Source organism: Squalius cephalus (assembly GCF_949319135.1).
Source record: "Squalius cephalus genome assembly, chromosome: 22".
In the NCBI taxonomy this organism is placed as follows: Eukaryota; Metazoa; Chordata; class Actinopteri; order Cypriniformes; family Leuciscidae; genus Squalius; species Squalius cephalus.
This window is the reverse complement of record NC_137143.1, coordinates 10,205,321-10,229,772: the sequence shown is the minus strand read 5'-3', so window position 1 is coordinate 10,229,772 and position 24,452 is coordinate 10,205,321. Positions and strand designations below refer to the sequence as shown.

At 38.9% G+C, this 24,452-nt stretch overlaps 1 protein-coding gene across 15 annotated transcripts in view; it reads right to left on the bottom strand.

The window, feature by feature from the left end:
* Positions 1–618: 618 nt before the first annotated feature.
* cdk5rap1 (CDK5 regulatory subunit associated protein 1) overlaps positions 619–24,452 on the bottom strand; it is an 81,125-nt gene continuing 57,291 nt past the window's right edge. For 4 of the 15 annotated variants that reach the window (XM_079857480.1, XM_079857475.1, XM_079857482.1 and 1 more), the window contains 2 exons: positions 22,191–22,331; positions 619–1,665 (listed from right to left, as the gene is read on the bottom strand). In XM_079857480.1, the coding sequence (XP_079713606.1) occupies positions 1,624–1,665; positions 22,191–22,331 (183 nt within the window). In that variant the 3' untranslated portion in view covers positions 619–1,623. Of the gene's footprint in view, positions 1,666–13,391; positions 13,447–20,838; positions 21,941–22,190; positions 22,332–24,452 lie in introns of those variants that run through there. The other 11 variants (XM_079857481.1, XM_079857485.1, XM_079857476.1 and 8 more) reach the window with 7 other exon arrangements.

The following is a 24,452-nucleotide window of genomic DNA, read 5'->3' as shown; positions in this document are numbered from 1 at the left end:
TGAAGAGAGAGAGAACTTCCAACCAGAACAGAGTCAAACAAACCATGCAAGCTCATCACCTCTTCTTTATTCAACGCAGAAGAAATCGATTGAGACTCAGGGGACCATCAAAATCCTTCTTCAGAAACTTCACGAAATGCTTTCACAGCAAAGGCCATGCAAGTATATATTTAATGAGGTACTCTGAAAATAATAAGCTGATGGTTCTTTTCATTGTTAAATGGATCTTTTCCATAGTTCCATTTCCTGCTTCCGGTTTCATTCTGTCACTTCCCATTTTACCCAAGTTCGTGTGATTGTATGTTGTGCGTTTAGATTATGTTTGTGATTTAGTTAATAAAAGTTGCGCACAATACGTATTTGGTTCTGATTCTCTGCTTGCAACAAAGTTTATTTTATGATTTAGATTTTGACTACAGGCTCTTAGTAGTACTATACAGTAAGAAAGACATTTTGCTCCCCCGGAAATGAACATTTTAGAATATACTGTATAAACAATTAACACTGAGTGTTCATGGGACGAACAGGTTGATTGATTGTAATATTAATTTTACTACATTAAATTTAATTAAATTAACTGATCCAATTACTAATAATTAATTACTACAAGTCATGATTGATTATTAATATTTATTTTGAGCTAATTTACATATGTAAATTGAGAGAATTTTCTGTAAATCAGGTTGTTCTGCAAAGAGTTTATATTAGTTTAATTGAGAGTGTATAACTGTGTGGGTCAGACAAGTTACATCTGTGAATAAAGTCAAATTAAACTGAATTACAAGAGTAGCAGGTAAAATCATAGGATCCAAGCAAAAAGTCAGTCGATCAATTATATGAAATTGCTGTTAAGAGAAAAGCTTTGACTATAACAAGAGACACAACACACCCCTTGAATCATGTTTTTGAATTATTACCATCTCGTTGTCGTTATAGAACACCAAAATCAATTGAAGCAATATATAAACAGACCCATCCCCTTCACTGGGTCCCATTGACTTCCATAGCAGGAAACAAATATACTATGGAAGTCAATGGGATCCAGAAACTGTCTGGTTACTGACATTCTTCTAAATATCTTCCTTTGTGTTCAGCAGAAGAAAGAAATTCATACAGGTTTGAAACAACATGAGGGTGAGTATATGATGACAGAATTTTCATTTTAAAGTGAACTATTCCTTTAAGAGTGTCATCAGCATAAAAGTCATTTTGGATAAATGCAAATATGGGAATATGGAGTCATGAACTCTTGCACTCTTGGCTTGTGTAGAAGAAGATGGTTAACATCTTCCTGCAGCTTGTAAACACCCAACTACTGGTTAAAAGTATTGTAAACTCACTTATATAGCAATATGATACTTCATATATACTGCACCTTGGTTTGAGAGAAACTTTATTTTTCTAAACAATACATGACATCTTTTGCATTTCTTTGTATTTACTCTGTATTCAAGCAAAATGTCTATAAAATGCAATGAACAATATTTCTTTACTATTAATTTACAGCATGCATATAGTGTACTGAGAAAGGCAACATGATATCTTAGGGTCAGCATGAAATTATCTGTTCGCTCAGAAGATGCTTTGATGACCATGAATTTCTGTCGTTCAGGGAGGAGTGGATCAGGCATGCCCTCTCAGACTCTGGGAGTTAGCTGATGTGATCTGTTGGAACATTTAACAGTCAGTGACATTCTGTGAAACAAAACATTCATTACAACAGAGCAAAAGTGGTAACATAATTTTTCTGTTGCTTTGTTTCAGTTCCCTACAGTACAAGTAATTCACTCGCCTTAGTAGGTGAAAAATTACTGTGTGAAAATGGAAAGCATATATATATATATACATACATATACACATACACACATATACATATATATATATATATATATATATATATATATATATATATACCTACAACAGTACACTGTAAATGCAAACATGGTATTTAATTAAAAATAGTAAATTGACCTTAATTTTTTTTCAACCTGCTATTAACACTCGCTTTTAGTAAGTTACTTGTACTTTGAGGTTGAAAAATCTTACCAGCTCAGTCTACTTGAGCTGGATTCATTTAGAAAAAGTAAGTTTATGACCTATGGGCATGCACAGATCAGTCCTCTCTATGCTAGATGGCGATATATGGCCATGCCAAGACCCGCCCTTGAATAGGTACTATTGGCTCAAGGAGAAAACCGTAATTTTAAGCCACCATTGTGGTGATCAGGGTTTGTTTTAGTTGGGCTCTTGACCCTTAAATCATTAATTTTAGAATTTGTTTGGCTGCTGTACCTGAGTTATAACAGACAGATGAACAAATAGAAAAGGTGATCTGATGGTGTTGGTTGTGTTTTAACATAATCGTTATTTCACAATCATTTAACCTGGTTCACTGAACTCATATAGAGCCCAATTTCTGAGTTAGGTTTACTTTATTAATTATAGCAGCACTGTCCTGGTACAGCATAATATGTTTTAGCCATTTCAATGAAGTCCAAATAATAATAATAATAAAAAAAAATCTATTTTTTTTTCTATGTAGGCACACACAGACATCAAAAATTTGCATATGAATCTCAGCAATGGTGACAAACAGATCACCTCTGATCATAAGCTCATTATTTATTCATGCAGCAAATCAATGCATGATGGGAGCCATGAATGAGTTTTGATTGGTTGCACCCAGAATGCACTGCAACATGCTTTATAATTGTCACCATTGTTGAGATTCACAGGCTGATTCTTGATGTCAATGTGTCTAAAAACTAAATAAAGCAAATATATATATATTTTTTTGTATAATGGAAACTTTTAAGAAATTCTAAATATTATGCTGTACAAGGACAGTGCTGCTATAATTAATAAAGTAAACCTAACTCAGAAATTGGTTTCTTTAATTTAAGTGAACTTGAAAAATGAGTGAGCAGAACTAAAAGTGTTAAGTTGTAGGTACAGTACTGTGCAAAAGTCTTAGGCATGTTAATATACCCCCCCCCCCCCCCCCAAAAATAGTTTTAAGTCAGTTATTTATATCTTTTGCTGTAGTGTGTCAGTAGGAAATATCAGTTTACATTTCCAAACATTCTTTTTGCCATTTATTGTAATAATCCAGTGAGATTTGTGTATGCACAAGGAGTCTGACAACAGCCGGTATGATCTGATCTCACCATCATCGAGTCCGTCTGTGATTACATGAAGAAACAGAAGAAACTGAGACAGACTAAATCCAGAAGAACTGCGGGAACATCTCCGAGATGCTTGAAGAAACCTTCCTGCAAAGCTACCTGAAAAACTATGCGCAAGTGTACCTGGACAAAAGCCGTTTTAAACGCAAAGGGTCGATACACCATATATTGATTTGAATTAGTTAATAGAAGTTAAATCATAAATAAATTCAATTTGTGATTTTATTTTTGAAAGCATTCTCACTTTACAGCATTTTAAAACAAGTGCCAGTTCTTTTCACAGTACTGTGGCTTTGCAGGAAGGTTTCTTCAAGCATCTCGGAGACGTTCCCGCAGTTCTTCTGGATTTAGTCTGTCTCAGTTTTTTCTGTTTCTTCATGTAATCACAGACGGACTCTTAGCTAACACAGACGGATATTAACATGCCTAAGACTTTTGCACAGTACTGTATTTAGTCATTCTAAGTGGGGTTAAATTTATATCAAGCAATCCACACAAAATGAAAAAATTAAGTTAACACTAAGCATGGCTATTAAGTTACATGAACATAAAAAACGTGCTAGTGGTACTACTTGATTTAGTACTGCACACTTAAAATAAACAAGCTTTTCTAACTCACTAATCTTAAGATTACTTTGCTTAATTTTTTGTAGTACCCCAGAGTGCAGTCTGGACGATGGGGCGGGGCAACACTTTTAGGCGGGGCGACACGTGTCGCTCCGCCCACACCCAATTTAATTGGTTTATAATACCGCAATCTTATTGGTGTAGACGATTCAGGTCTGAGCATGCGCATTCCTTTAAGTACGATTTTATGAATGATTTGGCCGTATTAAAGAAATATTAAATGCTAACTTTAATCGTAGGCTATATGTTGTCGGTTTACCATGGTAATTTTAGTTAAGATCTATTGGCTAATGTTTTATTGTACTTAAGAAACAGAATGGATGAAGTTATTGTTTAAAAACGAACGCAGGCCTACTTCAAGGAGATGTTTTACAAACTCGGGATTTTACCCAAAGGATGATAATTCACTGTAAGAATGTAAAAGCAGCTGATTTTAATTTTTAAAGCACGACCGTTTTTTGTTGTCATTTTTTTAGCGAGATGTTGTCCAATGCGTGCGTTAGGCTACAGTGCAAATAAAATGTTTAATGGCAAACTCACGTTTCTTTGTTAATAAAATGCGGGCCTGTTGGTTCTGTAAAATCCCTATGTTATTTTTTTAAAGATTCATGTTTTCTATAAGTGTCGACCGTAGGCTACAATTCGACTATCTGTTACTGAGACATCAGGCCATTGGGTTTTGTGAGTTGGCTACAATAGAATTAAAACCGTGTAGTGCTGAAATGTGAAAATAAATCAATAAATAAATATGTATTTACTAAAACAGATTTATTATATCGATCTGGGCTTGTATACTATTTGGTAGGCTATAGCCTATTATTGTCTTAGGCCTATTTGTCACTGTGGTTTTGCTTTAAAATAAAATAAAACAAACTTTCGGATTTATCCGATGTTTTACTGAAATACAGTGAATTATCATAATTTGTGTAAAATCCCGAGTTTGTGTTTATTCACTGATCCTAATGTGACATCAGGCCATTGGGTTTTGTGCGTTGGCTACAATAGAATTAAAACCGTGTAGTGCTGAAATGTGAAAATAAATAAATAAATATGTATTTACTAAAACAGATTTATTATATCGATCTGGGCTTGTATACTATTTGGTAGGCTAGCCTATTATTGTCTTATTTGTCACTGTGGTTTTGCTTTAAAATAAAATAAAACAAACTTTCGGATTTATCCGATGTTTTACTGAAATACAGTGAATTATCATCATTTGTGTAAAATCCCGAGTTTGTGTTTATTCACTGATCCTAATGGAAAAACGAAGAAGCATTTACGAATGATTTGACATTCCGGAGCCCTGCATGACATGCGGAAAAATATTGTCTAGCCTATATCAGCCTATAGAAATGATCTCTCCTTTGATAGCCTATATGCCAGTAATTTCATGCTGTCATGATCATTGCTCACTAAAAGTGGCACTGACTTATCTGCAGGGTAAATTAATAAATATAAGAGTAGGCTATCTAAATTTCAAACAGTAATTTATCAGCAACATATTTCGTGATATTGCCAAGCCCTAAAACTGCTCAATATTAGCCTAAAGCTTACAATATGATTTTTTGTAAAGCTGCTTTGAGACGATGTGAATTGAGCGCTATACGAATACATTTTGACAGTAACTTCATCTAACTTGATTCGTAAATTCAGCAAAATATTATCCAATTGATCATTAGGCTACTGAAATCGGAAATCCCCATGGTTATCATCACTTAATATTTCTGTAGTATGGCCAAACAGCGTCGTAGTCGTAGATCATTCATAAACTCCTACCATAGACTCGTACATAAATGAATGCGCATGCTCATGCCTCAAACGGCTACGCCAATTAGATTGCTGTATTATAAACCAATAAAATCGGGTGTGGGCGGAGCGACACATGTCGCCCCGCCTAAAAGTGTCGCCCCGCCCCATCGTCCAGACTGCACTCTGGGGTTACTCAATTTTTTTGAGGCAACGAGTTTGCATACTTTTTTTAAGTAAGGTCAACTAATTACATTTTACAGGGTAGATCCACCTTTGTCAAGTCTGAGTCGAGTCCAAGTCCAAGTCCTTAACCAATCAAGTCCAAAGGGGTCCGAGTTGGACTAAAGTCCGAGTCCTTAACTCGGTCATTCAATCATGTTATGGTCACTCGATCATTCCTTGTTGTTGATCATTCCTTGTTGTTTATACTGCTAAATATAGCTTATTCAACAACACACATTAACCTGACATCACTTGTTTCAATCTAAATCGTTATTGCTAGCACAACACACTAGTAATTCTCTAGCCTGTTAGCGTGCCATCCATGCGCTCTTATTTATTTATTTTTCATCAAACAACTTAGGTGAGTAGGATCAGTCAACAAACACGGTGAGTCATGTCATCTTCTCCTCTTATTGTCACTTGCACTTCATGTAACATGTATAGCATTGCTCTGTCAACACAGGATTTACATGTGATAAATGCAGGGAGATAATCAGGCTGGCGGAGAAGATTTTAGAACTAGAGACACGCATCCAAACTTTAATCAAGGGTTTTTTTGTAAGAGTGCAAGGGCTTTAGATACTGCTTTGGATGCGACTAGCTTAGTGAACTCTGTACATTGTTCTGTTCCGGCTGTAGTAGAGCCTGTGCAGCAGGGCAATTGGGTGACGGTGAGACGCTGTAGTCACGGGACAAAACACCGCCCTTCCTTTCCGATTACCATAACAAATAGATTCTCCCCACTCAATGAAACACCCACTGTGACTCCTGTTGAATGTGCCCTAGTTATTGGCGATTCTATTACACGGAACGTGAAAATAGAGACACCAGCCACCATAGTCACATGTTTGCCGGGAGCCAGAGCGCCTGACATCAAAGCAAATTTAAAAGTGCTGGCTAATGCTAATCGTAAATTCTCTAAGATTATTATTCACATCTGCACTAATGGTGTTCGACTCCACCAGTCGGAGATCACTAAAATTAACGTTAAAGAGGGTTGTGAACTCGCAAGTAAGATGTCAGGCACTGTAATTTGCCCTGGCCCCCTTCCTGTTCTCACCAGGAGTGATGAGATACTTAGTAGATTGTCCTTACTCAATGGCTGGATGTCTAAGTGGTCTCCACAAATTAATATAGAATTCATAGACAATTGGAAAAGTTTTTGGGGCAGACCTGACCTGTTGAAAAGAGATGGTATTCATCCCTCCTGGGATGGTGCTGCTCTTCTCTCTAGTAATATGGCACATAGTCTTAAAGCTCAAACATGAATTGGGGCTCAGGTCAGGAAGCAGACAGACTGGCTAAACCGACCGTCTGCTAGCTGTCTCACTTCACCTAGGTCAGATAAATCCCATCACATAGAGACTCTTTCACCTAGATATCATCATATAGAGACTGTGTCTGTTCCCCGAATTAGGACAAACAAAAAACTTACAAACCCATCTAAGGGTAAAAATTTAATTGATGTTCAACAAATAAAAAACAGATATAATACAAATGAGCAAATGATAAAGTTTGGGTTGCTGAATATTCAATTGATATATATTGATATATAATATTCAATGGGTTACTTCAAAAGCACATATTGTTAATTATATGATTACAGACTATAAGCTAGATATCCTGTGTTTGACAGAAACCTGGCTAAAACCAAACGATTACATGACTTTAAATGAGTCCACCCCCCAACATTACTGTTATAAACATGAACCTCGTCTGAAAGGCAAAGGGGGAGGTGTTGCTGTAACTTATAGTAATATTTTCAGAATTACTAAGAAGTCTAGTTTCAAATATAATTCTTTTGAAATGTTGGTGATTAATGTAACTATATAGTGTAAATGATAAATCACGTTTGAGATTTGTGCTAGCTACTGTATAGGCCACCAGGGCATCATACAGACTTTATCAAAGAATTTGCTGACTTTCTATCAGAGTTATTGGCTGCAGATAAAGTCCTAATTGTTGGTGTTTTTAATATACATGTAGATAACCAAAAAGATGCATTGGGATTGGCATTTAAAGACATTCTTAACTCTATTGGAGTTAGACAACACATGTCAGGACCTATTCATTGTCGTAATCATACTCTAGATCTAATATTATCACAAGGAATCAATGTTGATGCCATTGAAATTCTGCAGCAGAGCGATGCTCAGATCATTATCTAGTCTTGTGTAAACTTCATTTAGCCAAGGCTGCAAAGCCGACTCTGTGTTACAAATATGTTAGACCTATCACTTCTGCCACTAAAGACTGCTTTATTAATAAACTTCCTGATCAGTTTCATCATCTCAGCATCCCAGATAGCTTAGAAGAACTCGATATTACGACAGAAACTTTTAACTCTCTCTTTTCCAGCACTTTGGACACAGTTGTACCATTGCGCCTAAAGAAGATTAAAGAAAATAGTCCAACGCTGTGATACAACGAGCACACTCAGGCCCTTAAGAGAGCAGCCAGAAAAATGGAGCGCAACTGGAAGAAAACAAAACTAGAGGTATTTCGCATTTCATGGAAAGAGAGCTCGACTGCATACAGAGAGGCCTTAAAAGCTGCTAGATCTGCTTATTTTTCAACCCTATTAGAAGAAAATAAACAAAACCCTAGGCATTTATTTGAAACAGTGGCTAAACTAATGAAAAATAAAGCTTCAAGCCCAGAAGTTTCCAAGCAGCACAGCAGTAATGACTTTATGAACTTCTTCACTTATTAGATTGATAATATAAGGGAGAAAATTATAACTATGCAACCGTCAACTACAGTATCACATCAGGGAGTGCATGCAACCGTCAACTACAGTATCACATCAGGGAGTGCATTCTAGTGTCCCTAAGGAAAAAATCGATTCATTCATTACTATAGGAGAGGAAGAATTTTCTAAACTCGTTAAATCATCTAAATCGACAACATGTATGTTAGACCCTATACCTACTAAGCTACTGAAAGAGATGCTTCCAGAGGTCATAGATCCTCTTCTTAATATCTCCAATGATGATCATACTGGGGTCGGCAAACGCGCCGGCGCATTTTGCTCAATCTTTTCACATAGCAGCAAAATAGACTTAAAATATTCCGTCATTTATGGTCATACAGACTTAAGAAATATGAAAAAATAAACTGTTAAATGTCTTTTTTATGTGTCCACTTACAAGCGAAAAAAACCATTGTGCTTTTGTAAAATAAACAAAATAAATGGTGTGCTTTCTGGCTCTTCGTCACTGAACTTTTTTTTGGAGCACGTCTCTAAACTTAAAAGGATACTTCAGGATTTAGCATTAAGCTTTGTATCAGTAGAAAACCTGTAGTATTTTTGAATTACCATGCTTTCCTCCCTCATATCCCCCTGAGACGAGAGATTTATGTATTTTTTGTCTGGAAAAAATCTTCAGATGACGCAAAAATCGTCCTTTTGTGTCATTGGAGGATTTTTTGGCCAGACGCTAGAGACTACAGCCAGTAGTAGTAGCTAGTTCTGCATGTTTTCAACCCACCCATAGAGGGTGGGATCAGTCGTTCTCATTATAGCTCATTACAACTCATTATCTGCTAATATGAATCAGATTAATGTGCTTGTTTACACCGTCTCGTGACGCTGTGAGGAATAATACTATTATAATAATCCTGGAAAATTTACCTCAGAAGTGCTGGTAGTTTCATTTCGAGGAGCAACGGATCCAGCGGAGGAACAGTAAGTTCTTTATTCTTAAGTGCTTTGTTCTAATCGTGATATGGAATAGTGTCTGTAAACCGCAAAAGACTGTTTAAATTTGAATTGCATGTCTGTGTGTGAATGAATGAACGGCAGAGATGCGCGCTGTTGTTTACTACAGCTCGCAAAAAGAATGTTTAAATATGAATCGCGTTTCTGTGTGTGAATGAATGAACAGCTTTTACCAAACTATATTGCTATACTGAGATGAGTAAAAATCGACTGAAATATGTTGAAATAAAATGTCTTTGTATAAGCAACGTATTAAACTGCAAATTGACATTTATATGCCCTAATATATCATAAAAACGATAGGCCTATGACTAGTTTTGGATAGATTATAAAGTTTTAACTGTAAAAAAGACTACTGCCACATCAAATAAGCCTTTGTTCGCCAATTTCTGCTCATATGTTAAATATATATAGTATGTTTTGTCAAAAATAAAGCCATCAACTAAGATGTTATTATAGTGTTTGTTCCAATGTGGGCTATATTCAAACTAATGAATCCTTAACTTTGAAATGTATGATCAAATGTATACTTTAGATTTTACAAAGAAAGATTACACCTGAAATATTGTTAAAATGTTAATTGTTGCTGTAATTGTAACCTTTTTAATTTGACAAATTTGGGGAGAGCATACATATCCCAAAACTTTCTGAAAATACAGTATGAGAATTAACTGCACAATTACTAGAAATGTTTACCTTGGATATTATACAATTTGCAAGAATACACAACTTGTGAAAAAAAAAAAAAAAAAAATTGTATTCCCCTCCTTGGACTGCCACCTTACCGTGGTGGAGGGGTTTGAGTACCTGAACGACCCTAGGAGCTATGTTGTCCGGGGCTATATGCCCCTGGTAGGGTATCCCCAGGCAAACAGGTCCTAGGTGACGGGTCAGACTAAGAGCGGTTAAAAAAAAAAAAAAAACCCTTTCTGATTGAGTCAAAATCAAGGACTGTGATGTCGCCCGGCATGGCGCAGCCGGGGCCCCACCCTGGAGCCAGGCCCGGGGTTGGGGCTCGTATGAGAGCGCCTGTTGGCCGGGCCTCCCCCCATGGGGTCCGGCCGGGCTGAACCCGAAGGAGCGACGTGGGGCCGCCCTCCCATGGGCTCACCACCCGTAGGAGGGACCGTAAGGGGCCGGTGCTTAGAGGATCGGGCGGCAGTCGAAGGCGGGGGCCTTGACGACCCGATCCCTGGACACGGAAACTAGCTCTAGGGACGTGGAATGTCACCTCGCTGGTGGGGAAGGAGCCTGAGATTGTACGTGAGGTTGAGAGGTACCGACTAGAGATAGTCGGGATCACCTCCACGCACGGCTTGGGCTCTGGAACCACACTCCTTGAGTCCAGGAGTGTGAGAAGAGTCCATCATCTCGATGGACTCTTTACCACTCAGGAGTTGCCCATGGTGAGAGGCGGCGGGCTGGTATGGGTTTGCTTATAGCCCCCCAGCTCAGCCGCCATGTGTTGGAGTTCACCCCGGTGAACGAGAGGGTCGCTTCCCTGGGCCTTCGGGTCGGGGATAGGTCTCTCACTGTCGTGTGCGCCTACGGGCCAAACGGCAGTGTAGAGTCCCCGGCCTTCTTGGGGTCCCTGGGAGGGATGCTGGAAAGTGCTCCGACTGGGGACTCCGTTGTTCTACTGGGGGACTTCAACGCCCACGTGGGCAGTTACAGTGACACCTGGAGGAGCGTGATTGGGAGGAGCGGCCCCCCAGATCTGAACCCGAGCGGTGTACTTCAGCACCACACTTCTTGGACAGCGTCACTTTTGTTGCACGAGCATTATTTCTGACAGTTGAAGTGCAAGGGGACTCGAGTTCCGAAATTGAACCTTCTCCACGATCACAAAACAACTTCAAACGATTAATGTGACATAGCGTGGTCTTTCTCCTTCGATCTGGAGTGGAGATGACATAGTTTAAATCACTCACTCGTCGTTCGACACGATAAGGACCACTGTAACGAGCCTGCAAAGCAGAGCCCATCCCAGGAATCAACACAAGAACTCTATCACCAGGACTGAAACTTCGGGAAACAGCCCTCTGATCAAACCTCTGCTTCATTCTCTTCTGACAGAGACCTAAGTTATCTCTAGCCAACTGACATGCACGACTGAGCCTACTACGCATATTGGAGACATAATCCGTCAAACTGGGACACTCTTTAGGCTCAGCAAGCCACAACTCTTTCAACAGCTTTAAAGGCCCACGAACCGTGTGCCCGAAAACCGGCTAAAACCCAAACTCTCCTGTACTACCTCGCGCACCGCAAAAAGAGCAAACGGAACACCCTCATCCCAATCACGCTGGAACTCGAGGCAGAAACACTTGAACATACTTTTCAAAGTTTGATGGAACCTCTCAAGTGCACCTTGGGTCTGTGGACGATACGGGCTGGATGTAACATGGTGGACCGCGAGCTGACGCATAGCTTGTGCAAACACACGGGATATAAAATTAGTACCGCGGTCAGTCTGAATAGTTTTTGGAAGGCCAAAAAGAGAGAAAAAAAACATCAGGGCTTTAATGATGACAGGAGCTGTGATCTTACGGAGCGGAATAGCTTCTGGAAAACGAGTCAAGCTGCACATTATGGTGAGTAACCATTGATTCCCAGTCTTTGTTCGAGGCAATGGGCCAACACACTCCAATATAACGTTTTCAAAAGGCTCAGAAGTAACCGGAATCAGCTGTAAAGGCGCAGGCGGAATCACCTGGTTAGGTTTACCAGTGACCTGACACAGGTGACGTGTTCGACAATATCTCACGACATCTTTCTTAATACCTGGCCAAAAAAAATGGCGTAAAATTCTGTCAGTAGTCTTATTTACGCCGAGATGACCCGCGAAGTGATGGTCATGAGCTAAACTCAAAACTTCATCACGAAAAGAGACTGGAACAACAATTTGAAAAAGAACCGGGTCCTCTGACTGCTACCCTAACTAATCCTAAACTAAATAACATGTGAAAACCTATCACCAATTACCACCAGCTCTAAATAAAGTTATAAACTAAATCTAACAAAACGTGCATTCCCCTCCGGGAACGTGCTTATGAAACACGATCATGAAGTCCAAGATGGCTGCATCTGTTGGTAGGCCTGATATGTCTGGCTTGAACAATCCGTCAAAAATCATGAAAATGACTTGACATCCAAGCAGAAAAGTGAAGTTTATGGCTTTATATGGACATTGGGATTTAACTTGTATGAGTATTTCCCATAATTGTTGATGTTTTGGGGCACTTTTGATAATACATGTCAAGAGTCTGAAAACCAGCCAAATTTAAAATGGAGGATGTCAAGAAAGCCTTGAGAGAACTGGCAAAGAAAATTGATGGAATGGCTGAAAACGTGGGCAAGATAAGCGGTTTGGTAGAGGATGTGAAGAAATTAAACAACCTACTCGCACAGAAGGATGAGAAAATTGCAGAGTTGGAGAAAAGAGTTGATGACTTGGAGCAATATACAAGAAAAGAAGACGTGGTCATCAGTGGCCTAAAAACAACACACCGCACCTACTCCAATGTCATCCGAGGGGAAAGCAGCAAAGCTGATCTAACAGAGGGAGAAAAACAGACGCTGGAGGAGCAGGTGATTAAGTTCTTCAATAGCAGGGACATCTTTATTCATAAGGAGAGTATCGCTGCTTGCTATACCCTCCCCAAAGGAAACGGACAAATGGAAAGAACCATCATTCTGAGATTTGTAAACAGAAAACAGAAAATAGAACTTTTGAAACAAGGAAAAAAGCTAAAGGACACACAGGTGTATGTGAATGAACATCTCACGAAAAGGAATGCTGAAATAGCTAAACATGCAAGGGCACTGAAGAAACAAAGGAAAATCCATTCAACATGGACAAGGGAATGTAAAATTTGGATACGTACAAATGCTTCATCTGGTGAGGAGATGAAGGTCCTGCTAATCCGGGACCTCAAAGACCTGGAGAAATATGGCAGTGTTTAGCCAACAAGAACATTCTCTTGAGGTCCAGATCTATCTGATGGAGGTTTGTTTTACACATAAAGAGCCCAACTTGGTGGTGGTGAGCAGATCTACACTTACTTGCAACAACCCTGATACAAATTATGAAGGTTTTTTTCTCCCTTTTTGGTTGAGACTGATGGTCGACTTATTGTTTTTCCAAGTGCTTTTCTTTATGTTCCAGAGACTTATATTGAACTCACTTTCTTATTACTATATGCCTACCTGTCGAATAATAATTTTGCAACTTCTCAACTTTTTGTGTGAGATTGGGAAGAATGTTCGCGACCACATTGAACAATTAATATGCTGGAACGAGATATAGACCCGGAAAGTAATTTTTTTGACCAAGTAACTAGAAATTGTTTTTATTATACTGAATACCAACTTAAGGAAAAATTTAACTTGGAGAATGGTATATCAATTGTACACTTCAACAGCAGGAGTCTATATGCAAACTTTGATAAGATCAGAGACTATTTGCAACATAATACTATGCAATTTAATATAGTCGCTATTTCTGAGAGCTGGCTCAGTCATGACAAAGGGACTCACTTTGAATTAGAAGGCTATCACTTACATTTTGTGAATAGAGTGAACAAAAGGGGTGGGGGAGTTGCAATGTTTGTGGATAGCAGGTTAAAGTATATGATTGTTGAAAATATGACGACTGTTATTGATGACATTTGTGAGTGTATAACGGTGGAAATCAATATGGGTAAAATGAAGAATGTTATCGTTAGCTGTGTTTATAGAGCTCCCAACTCTGGTATTGAAAGTTTTAAAGAAGTGTTTGTGGCTATGGTTTTGAATGCCAAGCAGAAGGTTGCTTATTTTTGTGGGGATTATAATATAGATTTCTTAAATCCAAGTAAATCACCTGCAATAGAAGAGTTTATAGATGCAATGTATAGTACAGGCCTATATCCATGTATAACCAAACCGAGCAGAATTACCACCCACTCAGCAACAGTAATAGATAATATCTTCACAAATAATATGAGTAGTAATTTAGAAAGTGGATTGTTAATAAATGATATTACTGACCATCTGCCAATATTTGTATTCCATGAATGCAAACACGATAATTTAGATACCAGCAAAATAAATATACAGAGGAGATTAAGAACAGAACACACCCTGAATAAATTAAAAAATGACTTGTTAGCTCAAGACTGGAAGCATGTTTATGAAGAAGGGGATGTTGACTTAGCCTACAACTCATTTCTAAATACCTTTTTGACTTTGTATTATAAAAATTGTCCAATTCAGCAATCAGAGTTAACAACTAAACGTCCATATAAACCCTGGGTTACAAGGGGTCTGATGAATGCCTGCAAAAAAAAGAATACTTTATATAAAGACTTTGTTAAGCATAGAACTGAAGAGAAAGAAACTAAATACAAGACATATAAAAATAAATTAACAGTTATCTTAAGAAAATGTAAAAAAGATTATTATAGTAGATTGCTGGAAACCAATAAAAATAATATAAAGGGTACGTGGAACATCTTAAATTCAATTATCAGAAGGAAAAAATCAAGTATTGGATTTCCAAACGAATTTATTGATAAGGGTAAAATAATTAAAAACAAGGATGAGGTCGTGGCTGGCTTCAATGAATTTTTTGTGAACGTAGGCCCTAATCTGGCTGATGAGATAATCCCTCCACAAGTGGGCGATGTCTCACAATTTCTTGAAGAAAGAAATCCAGCAACTATTTTTTTGAGAGACACTGATAAAACCGAAGTACTTGATATTGTTAATAACTTTAAGAATAAATCATCAAGAGACAGTAATGATATAGATATGTTTTTAATTAAACAATTAATTGTAGCAATAGTAGATCCCATAGTATATATTTCGAATCTCTCTCTGAAATTGGGTTTTTTTCCCACAAAGATGAAAATAGCTAAAGTTGTTCCTATCTTTAAATCTGGTGAACAGAATCTTTACACTAACTATAGGCCAATTTCATTGCTTCCCCAATTTTCTAAAATTCTGGAGAAGATATTTTCCACCAGATTGGACAGTTTTATTGATAAATATGGGATCTTAACTGATAGTCAATATGGTTTTAGATCAAATCGTTCTACATCTCTGGCTCTAATTGACCTGGTGGAAGAACTAACAACTAGTATTGATGATAAGAAGTTTGCTATAGGTGTATTCATTGACCTTAAAAAGGCCTTTGATACAATAGATCATCACATTTTGCTTCAAAAACTGGAAATGTATGGAATTCGGGGAATAGGCCTAAATTGGATAAAAAGCTATTTAGAACATAGACAACAATTTGTGCAGATGGGAGAGGTACAGTCAAAGCTCCAAAATACAATGTATGGTGTACCACAAGGTTCAATACTAGGACCAAAATTATTTACATTATACATAAATGATATTGTTAAAACTTCTGATTTGTTGAAATTCGTAGTCTTTGCAGATGATACCAATATATTTTGTGAAGGAGAGAATCTTCAACATCTGTTGAAGATTGTCTCTCAAGAGTTGGTTAAGCTTAAATTGTGGTTTGATTTAAACAAATTATCTCTCAATATAAAGAAAACAAAATTTATGATTTTTGGGAAACGTAGAATTCCTGAAGACTTAACTATTGAAGTACTGTGTGATAACACCAGATTAGAAAGAGTTTATGAAAACTCCTTTCTGGGAGTAATAATTGACCATAAGCTCAGCTGGAAACCACAAGTCAATTGCATTAGTTCTAAATTGGCAAAGATCACTGGTATACTCTGTAAAGTGAGACCCATGTTGAACCAGGAAACAATGTATATTTTATATTGTGCGCTTTTTCTTCCTTATTTGTCCTATTGTACAGAGGTGTGGGGCAATACCTATAAAACCACCCTAAAGACGATATGCACTATGCAGAAAAAGGCAATAAGAATAGTTTGCAATGTTGGCTATCATGCACATACAAATGATTTATTTTTAAAATTACAAACATTAAAATTTAAAGACATAGTGGATTTTAAGACCACACAAATTATGTATAAAGCTAAAAACAAAGTACTCCCTAATAATATTCAAAAATGGTTTAAGGAAAGAGATAGTAGATATAATTTAAGAAGGAGAGGAAATCTCTCTCAATCAATGGCACGTACTACACTTAAAAGCATGTGCATATCTGTCAACGGGGTGAGGTTGTGGAATAATTTACCTATAACAATTAAGGAAAGTAAACATATTGTGCAATTCAAAAGAAGGTTTAAAATGTCTATATTAGAAAAGTATATAAATTAAGGTGGACATGGGACAAACATCTCATTTCCTCTTCAAGAGGTTGATTTGAATTACCATTCGTCTGTTTCTTGCCATTTTGCATATATTTAATTATTATTATTATTTTTTTATATTATATTGTGTGATTTATATTCAGATAAATGTACTTTAAATGATTACGTTTTTTCTTAATAAGGATAAATTATGATATCTTGCAAGAGTAAACAGTAGCCGTTTCAAAGCTAGATGTGTAAAAGGGGAAGGCAAATATAAGTTAGCTTCTTCCTTCTCCTTTCTTGTTTTTTTTTCCATTTCTTTTGAACATGTTGAGACTTTTAGTTTTATTGTTTTCTGTCAAAATATGTTTTGTTGCTAATGATCATGTTCTGAAGAAGAAAAAGAAAAAAGAAAAAGAATAAAGTTCATTCATTCATTCATTCAAGTCGACACGAGAAACTCCATAAAGAGGCATTACGGGCCGAGCACGAGACACCTCGGAGCACGCTCCGTCTGCCACCTGAAGCAGATCGGAAGTGAGAGTGAGAGAGAGAACGGATGTCAAACAAGGCGTCTTTAAAGCAGTTGCCCCCACCCACAATCAGCAGTCGGCGGGACGTCACGTGACCTATAAAGGAAACAGAAACACAACCGCACAAAGCAGCACAAACACTGTTCCCATTAGGCTTGACAGCGTAACAGACACTCGGGTGAAGAGGATGCCGTCAAGCTGAAGGAGGAGTCCTATTGAGCCTGGCTGGCTTGTGGGACTCCTGAGGCAGCTAACAGGTACCGGCAGGCCAAGCGGACTGCAGCCCGGGTGGTTGTGGAGGCAAAAAAATCGGGCTTGGGAAGAGTTTGGTGAGGCCATGGAGAAGAACTATCGGTTGGCCTCGAAGAGATTCTGGCAAACCGTCCGGCGCCTCAGGAGAGGAAGCAGTGCCCTACCAACACTGTTTACAGTGGAGATGGGCAGCTGTTGACCTCAACTGGAGATGTCGTCGGACGGTGGAAGGAATACTTCGAGGATCTCCTCAATCCCACCGACACGTCTTCCATTGAGGAAGCAGAGGCTGGGGGCTCGGAGGTGGACTCGTCCATCACCCAAGCTGAAGTCTCAGAGGTAGTTAAGAAACTCCTCGGTGGCAAGGCACCGGGGGTGGATGAGATCCGCCCTGAGTACCTCAAGTCTCTGGATGTTGTGGGGCTGTCTTGGCTGACACGCCTCTGCAACATCGCGTGGCGGTCGGGGACAGTACCTTTGGGCTGGCAGACCGGGGTGGTGGTCCCTCTTTTTAAGAAGGGGGACCGGACGGTGTGTTCCAAATACAGGGGAATCACACTTCTCAGCCTCCCCGGGAAAGTCTATGCCAGGGTACTGGAGAGGAGAATACGGCCGATAGTAGAACCTCGGATTCAGGAGGAACAGTGTGGTTTCCGTCCCGGTCGTGGAACACTGGACCATCTCTATACCCTCTCCAGGGTGCTGGAGGGTTCGTGGGAGTTTGCCCAACCAGTCCACATGTGCTTTGTGGATTTGGAGAAGGCATTCGACCGTGTCCCTCGCAGCATCCTGTGGAGGGTGCTCTGGGAGTATGGGGTCAAAGGCCCTTTGCTAAGGGCTGTCTGGTCCCTGTACGACTGGAGCAGGAGCTTGGTTCGCATTGCCGGCAATAAGTCAGACTGTTTCCCGGTGCATGTTGGACTCCGGCAGGGCTGCCCTTTGTCACCGGTTGTGTTCATAATTTTTATGGACAGAATTTCTAGGCGCAGCCAGGGGCCAGAGGGTGTCAGGTTTGGGAACCACACAATTTCGTCTCTGCTTTTTGCGGATGATGTTGTCGTGCTGGCCCCATCAGACCAGGACCTTCAGCGTTCACTGGGACGGTTTGCAGCCAAGTGGGAAGCGGCTGGGATGAGAATCAGCACCTCCAAATCCAAGGCCATGGTTCTCAGTCGGAAAAGGGTGGCTTGCCCACTTCAGGTTGGTGGAGAGTTCCTGCCTCAAGTGGAGGAGTTCAAGTATCTTGGGGTCTTGTTCACGAGTGAGGGAAGGATGGAACGGGAGATTGACAGACGGATCGGTGCAGCTTCTGCAGTAATGCGGTCGATGTACCGGTCTGTCGTGGTGATCGATTTACCGGTCAATCTACATTCCTACTCTCACCTATGGTCATGAGCTGTGGGTCATGACCGAAAGGACAAGATCCCGGATACAGGCGGCCGAAATTAGCTTTATCCGCAGAGTGGCTGGGCGATCCCTTAAAGATAGGGTGAGAAGCTCGGTCACTCGGGAGGAACTCAGAGTAGAGCCGCTGCTCCTCCACATCGAGAGGGGTCAGCTGAGGTGGCTCGGGCATCTGTTCCGGATGCCTCCTGGACGCCTTCCCGGGAAGGTGTTCCGGGCGCGTCCCACCGGGAGGAGGCCCCGGGGAAGACCTAGGACACGCTGGAGGGACTATGTCTCCCAGCTGGCCTGGGAACACCTCGGTGTCCCCCCGGAAGAGCTGGAGGAAGTGTCTAGGGAAAGGGAAGTCTGGGCATCTCTGCTTAGACTGCTGCCCCCGCGACCCGGCCCCGGATAAGCGGAAGAAGATGTATGTACAATTTTTTTCCCGAGATGTTTCCAACTGTGAACCAATTTTGTAGAATAAATAAATAAATAAATAAATAAATAAATAAATAAATAAATAAATAAATAAATATATATATATATATATTGTCCTTGCATTCTTTATTGTGGCTCAGTGGCACACCTGAATGAAAGGCTCATTATGCAGCTCCCCAGGTGTGAACCACATCATTATTCATGATCATTCACACCCCCACGCATATTGTCTTTCCAAACAAAAAGTGTCCTATAAAATTTAAATCAATGTATTGTTTTATCTGAATGATTAGGCAGGATGATTTTCAGATCATTTTGAAAAAAACTCTAGGCGACAACATCCATTAGTGTCTTGTCAAGTCTTGTGGACACACATTTAGTATGTGTTTTGTGGCCTTATTTCAGAAACTTTAATTTTTACTTTTTTCAATAACCATGCATAAACATTATTCTCTCAAAAATACAAACATGTACATAAATGTTGCCCACATATTATGGTAGCCCTGTTTAAATAGAGTGTAATTACACCTTTGCCATTAATATGTTTATAAGCAACTGAAAAAAGCACAAATGTCAGGGCATGTCAAAACATCTCAAGGACCCCAAAAACACCTTAGACCCCAGAGGGTTAATAGGATTTACATTAATATAGCAACTTTTTGAGGGGGGACAAATGCTTGCCAATATTTATGAATATTACACATTGTGGTGAGCAGGATGATTCACTCCCACATATAAATGCAGTTATCACTGCTAAACTTTGCAGTGTGAACGTGATCACTGGTCCTCGAAACAGCATGAAAAATAAAACTACTATTCAAACTGTCAATAGCACTCTCTTTAAGCAGTCACTTACTGCGTTCTGCACTCTCATTAAAACTCATAAACAATGAAGCTGCACAGTGAATCTCTTATTTACATCGCGTCTAGACTTTGTTGGTTATAATGAGAGGTTTTGCAAAAGTATAAAGCTTGTGCGGATCCATTTAGAGCGAATTCTGCGCATGGGGACTCTACAATTGTCATGTCTAGTTTTGAGTTGTGTTTTGAGCACAACTCCAGCCCGTGAGCCTGCTTCAGTTCACAACCCTATAGCTCCTACCAAGCTATAGGTACCTTGCTAAGGCCACGGAGGTGATCCCTCCTGACTCCCTGATCTGCCTACATCTCCTTGGCTCCCTGAACTACCTGCACCTCCCTGGCTCCCTGCACTGCTGGTGTCTCCCTGGAGGTGTCCTAGCCTGCCATGGTCCAAGTCTTGTCCCCCTTCACAGGCCTGGCCCTCCCCAAAGACCTCCTCCGCTCCACCACCCTCCTGTACTTTCTGTTAGTCTTGTTTTGGTTTTATGTTGTGGGGCGTTGGGAGCTGCCCACAGATTGGGGGGGGATCTGTCACGCCTAGTTTTGAGTTTTGTTTTATGTTAATGTTACATGTCCTTTATTTTGAAGATTTCCCATTGTCATGTGATTCCCTTGCCCCCATGGGGTGGTGGTGGCGCAATGGATAAGACACATACCTTTGGTGTGAGAGACCCGGGTTCGAATCCACTGTGCGACACCAATGTGTCCCTGAGCAAGACACTTAACCCCTAGTTGCTCCAGAGGCGTGCGACCTCTGACATATATAGCAATTGTAAGTCGCTTTGGATAAAAGCGTCAGCTAAATGAATAAATGTAAATGTAAATGTAAATGTGATCCTGTCATGTGCCTCCTTGTTTCATGTGTTATGTACTCATTGGTTGGTGTAGTGTACTGTTTTCTCATTGGTTCATTGTTTGATTGTCACAGGTGTTCCTTGTTAAGTCATTAGTCTTTGTGTATTTAAGCCCTCATGTTTGCTTTGTTACTTGTTTGTGTAACTGCTTTTCGGTGAGTCTTAGTCTTGTTCAAGTTTACATTACATTTACATTTATTCATTTAGCAGACGCTTTTATCCAAAGCGACTTACAAATGAGAACAATAGAAGCAGTTAAACTAGCAGTAGGACAACAAAATGCAAGTGCTATGACCCTTCTTAGTTTAAATCAACGCATTTTTTTTTTTTTTTTTTTTTTTTTTTAATAGAACAGAATAGAGTAGTAGAGAGAAAGTGTTAGTATTACTGGATCAAGTGCTGTCGAAAAAGAAGTGTCTTCAGCCGTTTCTTAAAAGTGGCTATGGACTCAGCCGCTCTGGTTGAGTTCGGCAGATCATTCCACCAGCAGGGAACAGTCATGGTAAAGGTCCGAGAAAGAGATTTTGTGCCTCTTTGAGATGGCACCACAAGACGCCGTTCACTTGCAGAGCGCAAGTTCCTGGAAGGCACATAAGTCTGAAGTAAAGAGTTAAAGTAAAAGGGAGCAGAACCAGTGGTTGTTCTGTAGGCAAACGTCAGTGACTTGAATTTGATGCGAGCGGCAACTGGCAACCAGTGCAATTTTGTGAGGAGAGGAGTGACATGTGCCCTTTTCGGCTCGTTAAAGACCACTCTAGCTGCGGCGTTCTGGAACAAAGTTCCTGTTTGTTTATTGCCAAGCCACTTTCAAGTTTAGTCCTCACATTGAGCAGTTTCCCATTTCCGTTCACCGCGGGGCCTGGTGCGGTTGACCGCCCTAAGGAAGGCACTGCATATAAACACATACCATATAGCAAATTGTTCATATTGTTGCCATATGTTAATTATTCTACCGGCCTGCTCTAAACTGCTCAATGTGGATAATTAGGCATTAAGGTTTAAGATATTAAAAACATTACAGCTACAAACTTTTTCAAAGCTGCTTTGAAATAATGTGTAATGTAAAATAATATAATTTACTTGTCATTAACAATAAATTGATTACTCCAATATTAGAGAAAGAACAATTAGCAGCATACCTTGACTAACACATAATCTCCAGGTTTAATGGGGACCATCTGAAGTTTCTCCGGTTGAACACGCAAATCTGTTTTAGGAAAAATTACTTTCACATTTCCATCATTTCGACCACAAAGTTCCTCAGAGGTTCTTTTACTCTCCTGTAAAATATCAAGAAAGAAAAAAACAAAATTCTGAAAAAGCTAATCATGCATAATGCTTAGGGGTGTGAGTCTTTTAGGAATTAAAACATCGCTAGAGCATCTAAGACTATTACAAAAATCGACAACAATTTCCCCTTCCCACTAAAGGCAATCTGTAATCAGATGAAACTGATAAAATAAAATTGATATCAGAAGCAATTTAAAAGAAAATAAATAAATAAGTATATTTGGTGAAATGTTTCATGGTTCCATAAGGCTATATTTGGAGTAACATACTACCTGGCTACTGATTAAGTATACAGCTCTGAAAAAAAAAGAGACTTTAATCAACATTTCTTCATGTACGGCAGGCATTCCTCTCCAGTGTCTACTGAATTCCAAAAAAAGCACGCTTATTCTACTTAATGAGCTAACAATTAGGTGATCACCTGAACTAAATCATATTTAACAAGGAAACGTCTGACGTGATCATCACTATCCTCTTGTAATACGACCAGCTGGATAGTAAAAACTCTGCTAGAAGGACCTTGAAGGTAATTGCAAAAAACAAAAAAACAAAAAACTATTGGCCATGCCAAAACAGTTAAAAGAAAAAATTTTAGTGCAGAAAAGAAGGGTTCAATTCTGTCTTTACTGTCCACTGACCAGGATGACCGTCAACTCATTGGAATGTCACTGAAGAACTGTAGGATGACATCAAGTGACCCACAAAAAAAGGGTTGAAGTGTGAACTGTTTAGCGGGGTCCCAGGGCATCATCCATATGCAAAGTTGGTTAATAACATAACTGCATGTATTTTATATTATTTAAAACCTTATCAGTTTGACAGAATTTTACTTAAAGAATTTTACTTAAATTGTTCTCATAGTGAAAATATTAATTTCCTGTCATCTGCCAGGTTTTTCCTAATATCTGTCATTATTAGCAGAACACATTTTACACATGGGGAAACCCAATTGTTTAGTAAATAATTCAAGAAGGTACAGACTTTACAGTTTAATGCGACATGTAACTATGTATCGTTTCTTTTGCAATGACTATTATTTTTCCAGTCATAGACCAGCGCTCAAGCACTGACTAGAATCCAGCGCTGACAAGAAACAGCATTCACATGCTCAAAAATGTGTTTCGCGCTGACAACAATCTGGTGGTGGCTAGAATCCAGTGCTGACTAGAATCACACAGCGGAGGAATGGAAAGTTGACAAGCCATTAAAAAAGGATTGACTTAAGAACCATTTATATATTTTCAAATATTTTCAATAAATCATGTTTCCATTCACTCCGGCAATGAATTTTTAAATTAATTAAACCAAATTCTATTTATAAGGTAAAACTTTTATATTTTTAGTCATTAACTAATGCCAATGCCTAATGCCAAAATGTTTTCTTTGTTCACCAAGTAATTTACTGGTCAGGCATTATTGTTAACTCGCAAGACTGTAAGGAGAAAATGACAATTTGATGGATAATTTAAATATATTCTGTAATCAATCACATTTTGGTAATGTATTAATTCCGCCGTCACATCTGAGCGCGAAACGCTTCTTGGGTAGTTTCAAGATCGTTAAAAATAATTAATACAATAATAATTTAATTGTTCATATGTGTTTATTCTTGTTAGAAGATTTTTTTTTTTTTTTTTTTTTTACTGATTATGAACACAAATTAATAATGACAAACCAAATTAATTGTAATTGTATTAATTATACCATTGATGAAAACAAGCTGATACCAAGGTATTTTAGGCCTACAATTCTAACACAATTTTTCATGAAAAATCATGATTTCATTTTTTTTTTTTTTTTTGAAAGTAAGGTTAATGTAAGCAGCTTCTTGCAATGCTCTCCTAAATGCGTAATAAAACCTAAGTGCAAACATTACCGCTTTAGCCTACGCCTACTAGGCCTATAGCCTACGGTCGTTTTTACTGTCCAATGACAGCCCATCTTATATCTATTTTGAGTGGCATGGGAGAGAGTTGGAAGTTCATTTGTTGCCCCTACGAGTTTATAATAGCATATTTTAACATTTTCAAATGGATAAAGAAAAAAAAACCTGCCAAAATGTTTTTAAATGTTGGCTTTATTAAACTATGTTTTAAATGTGAATGAACAGT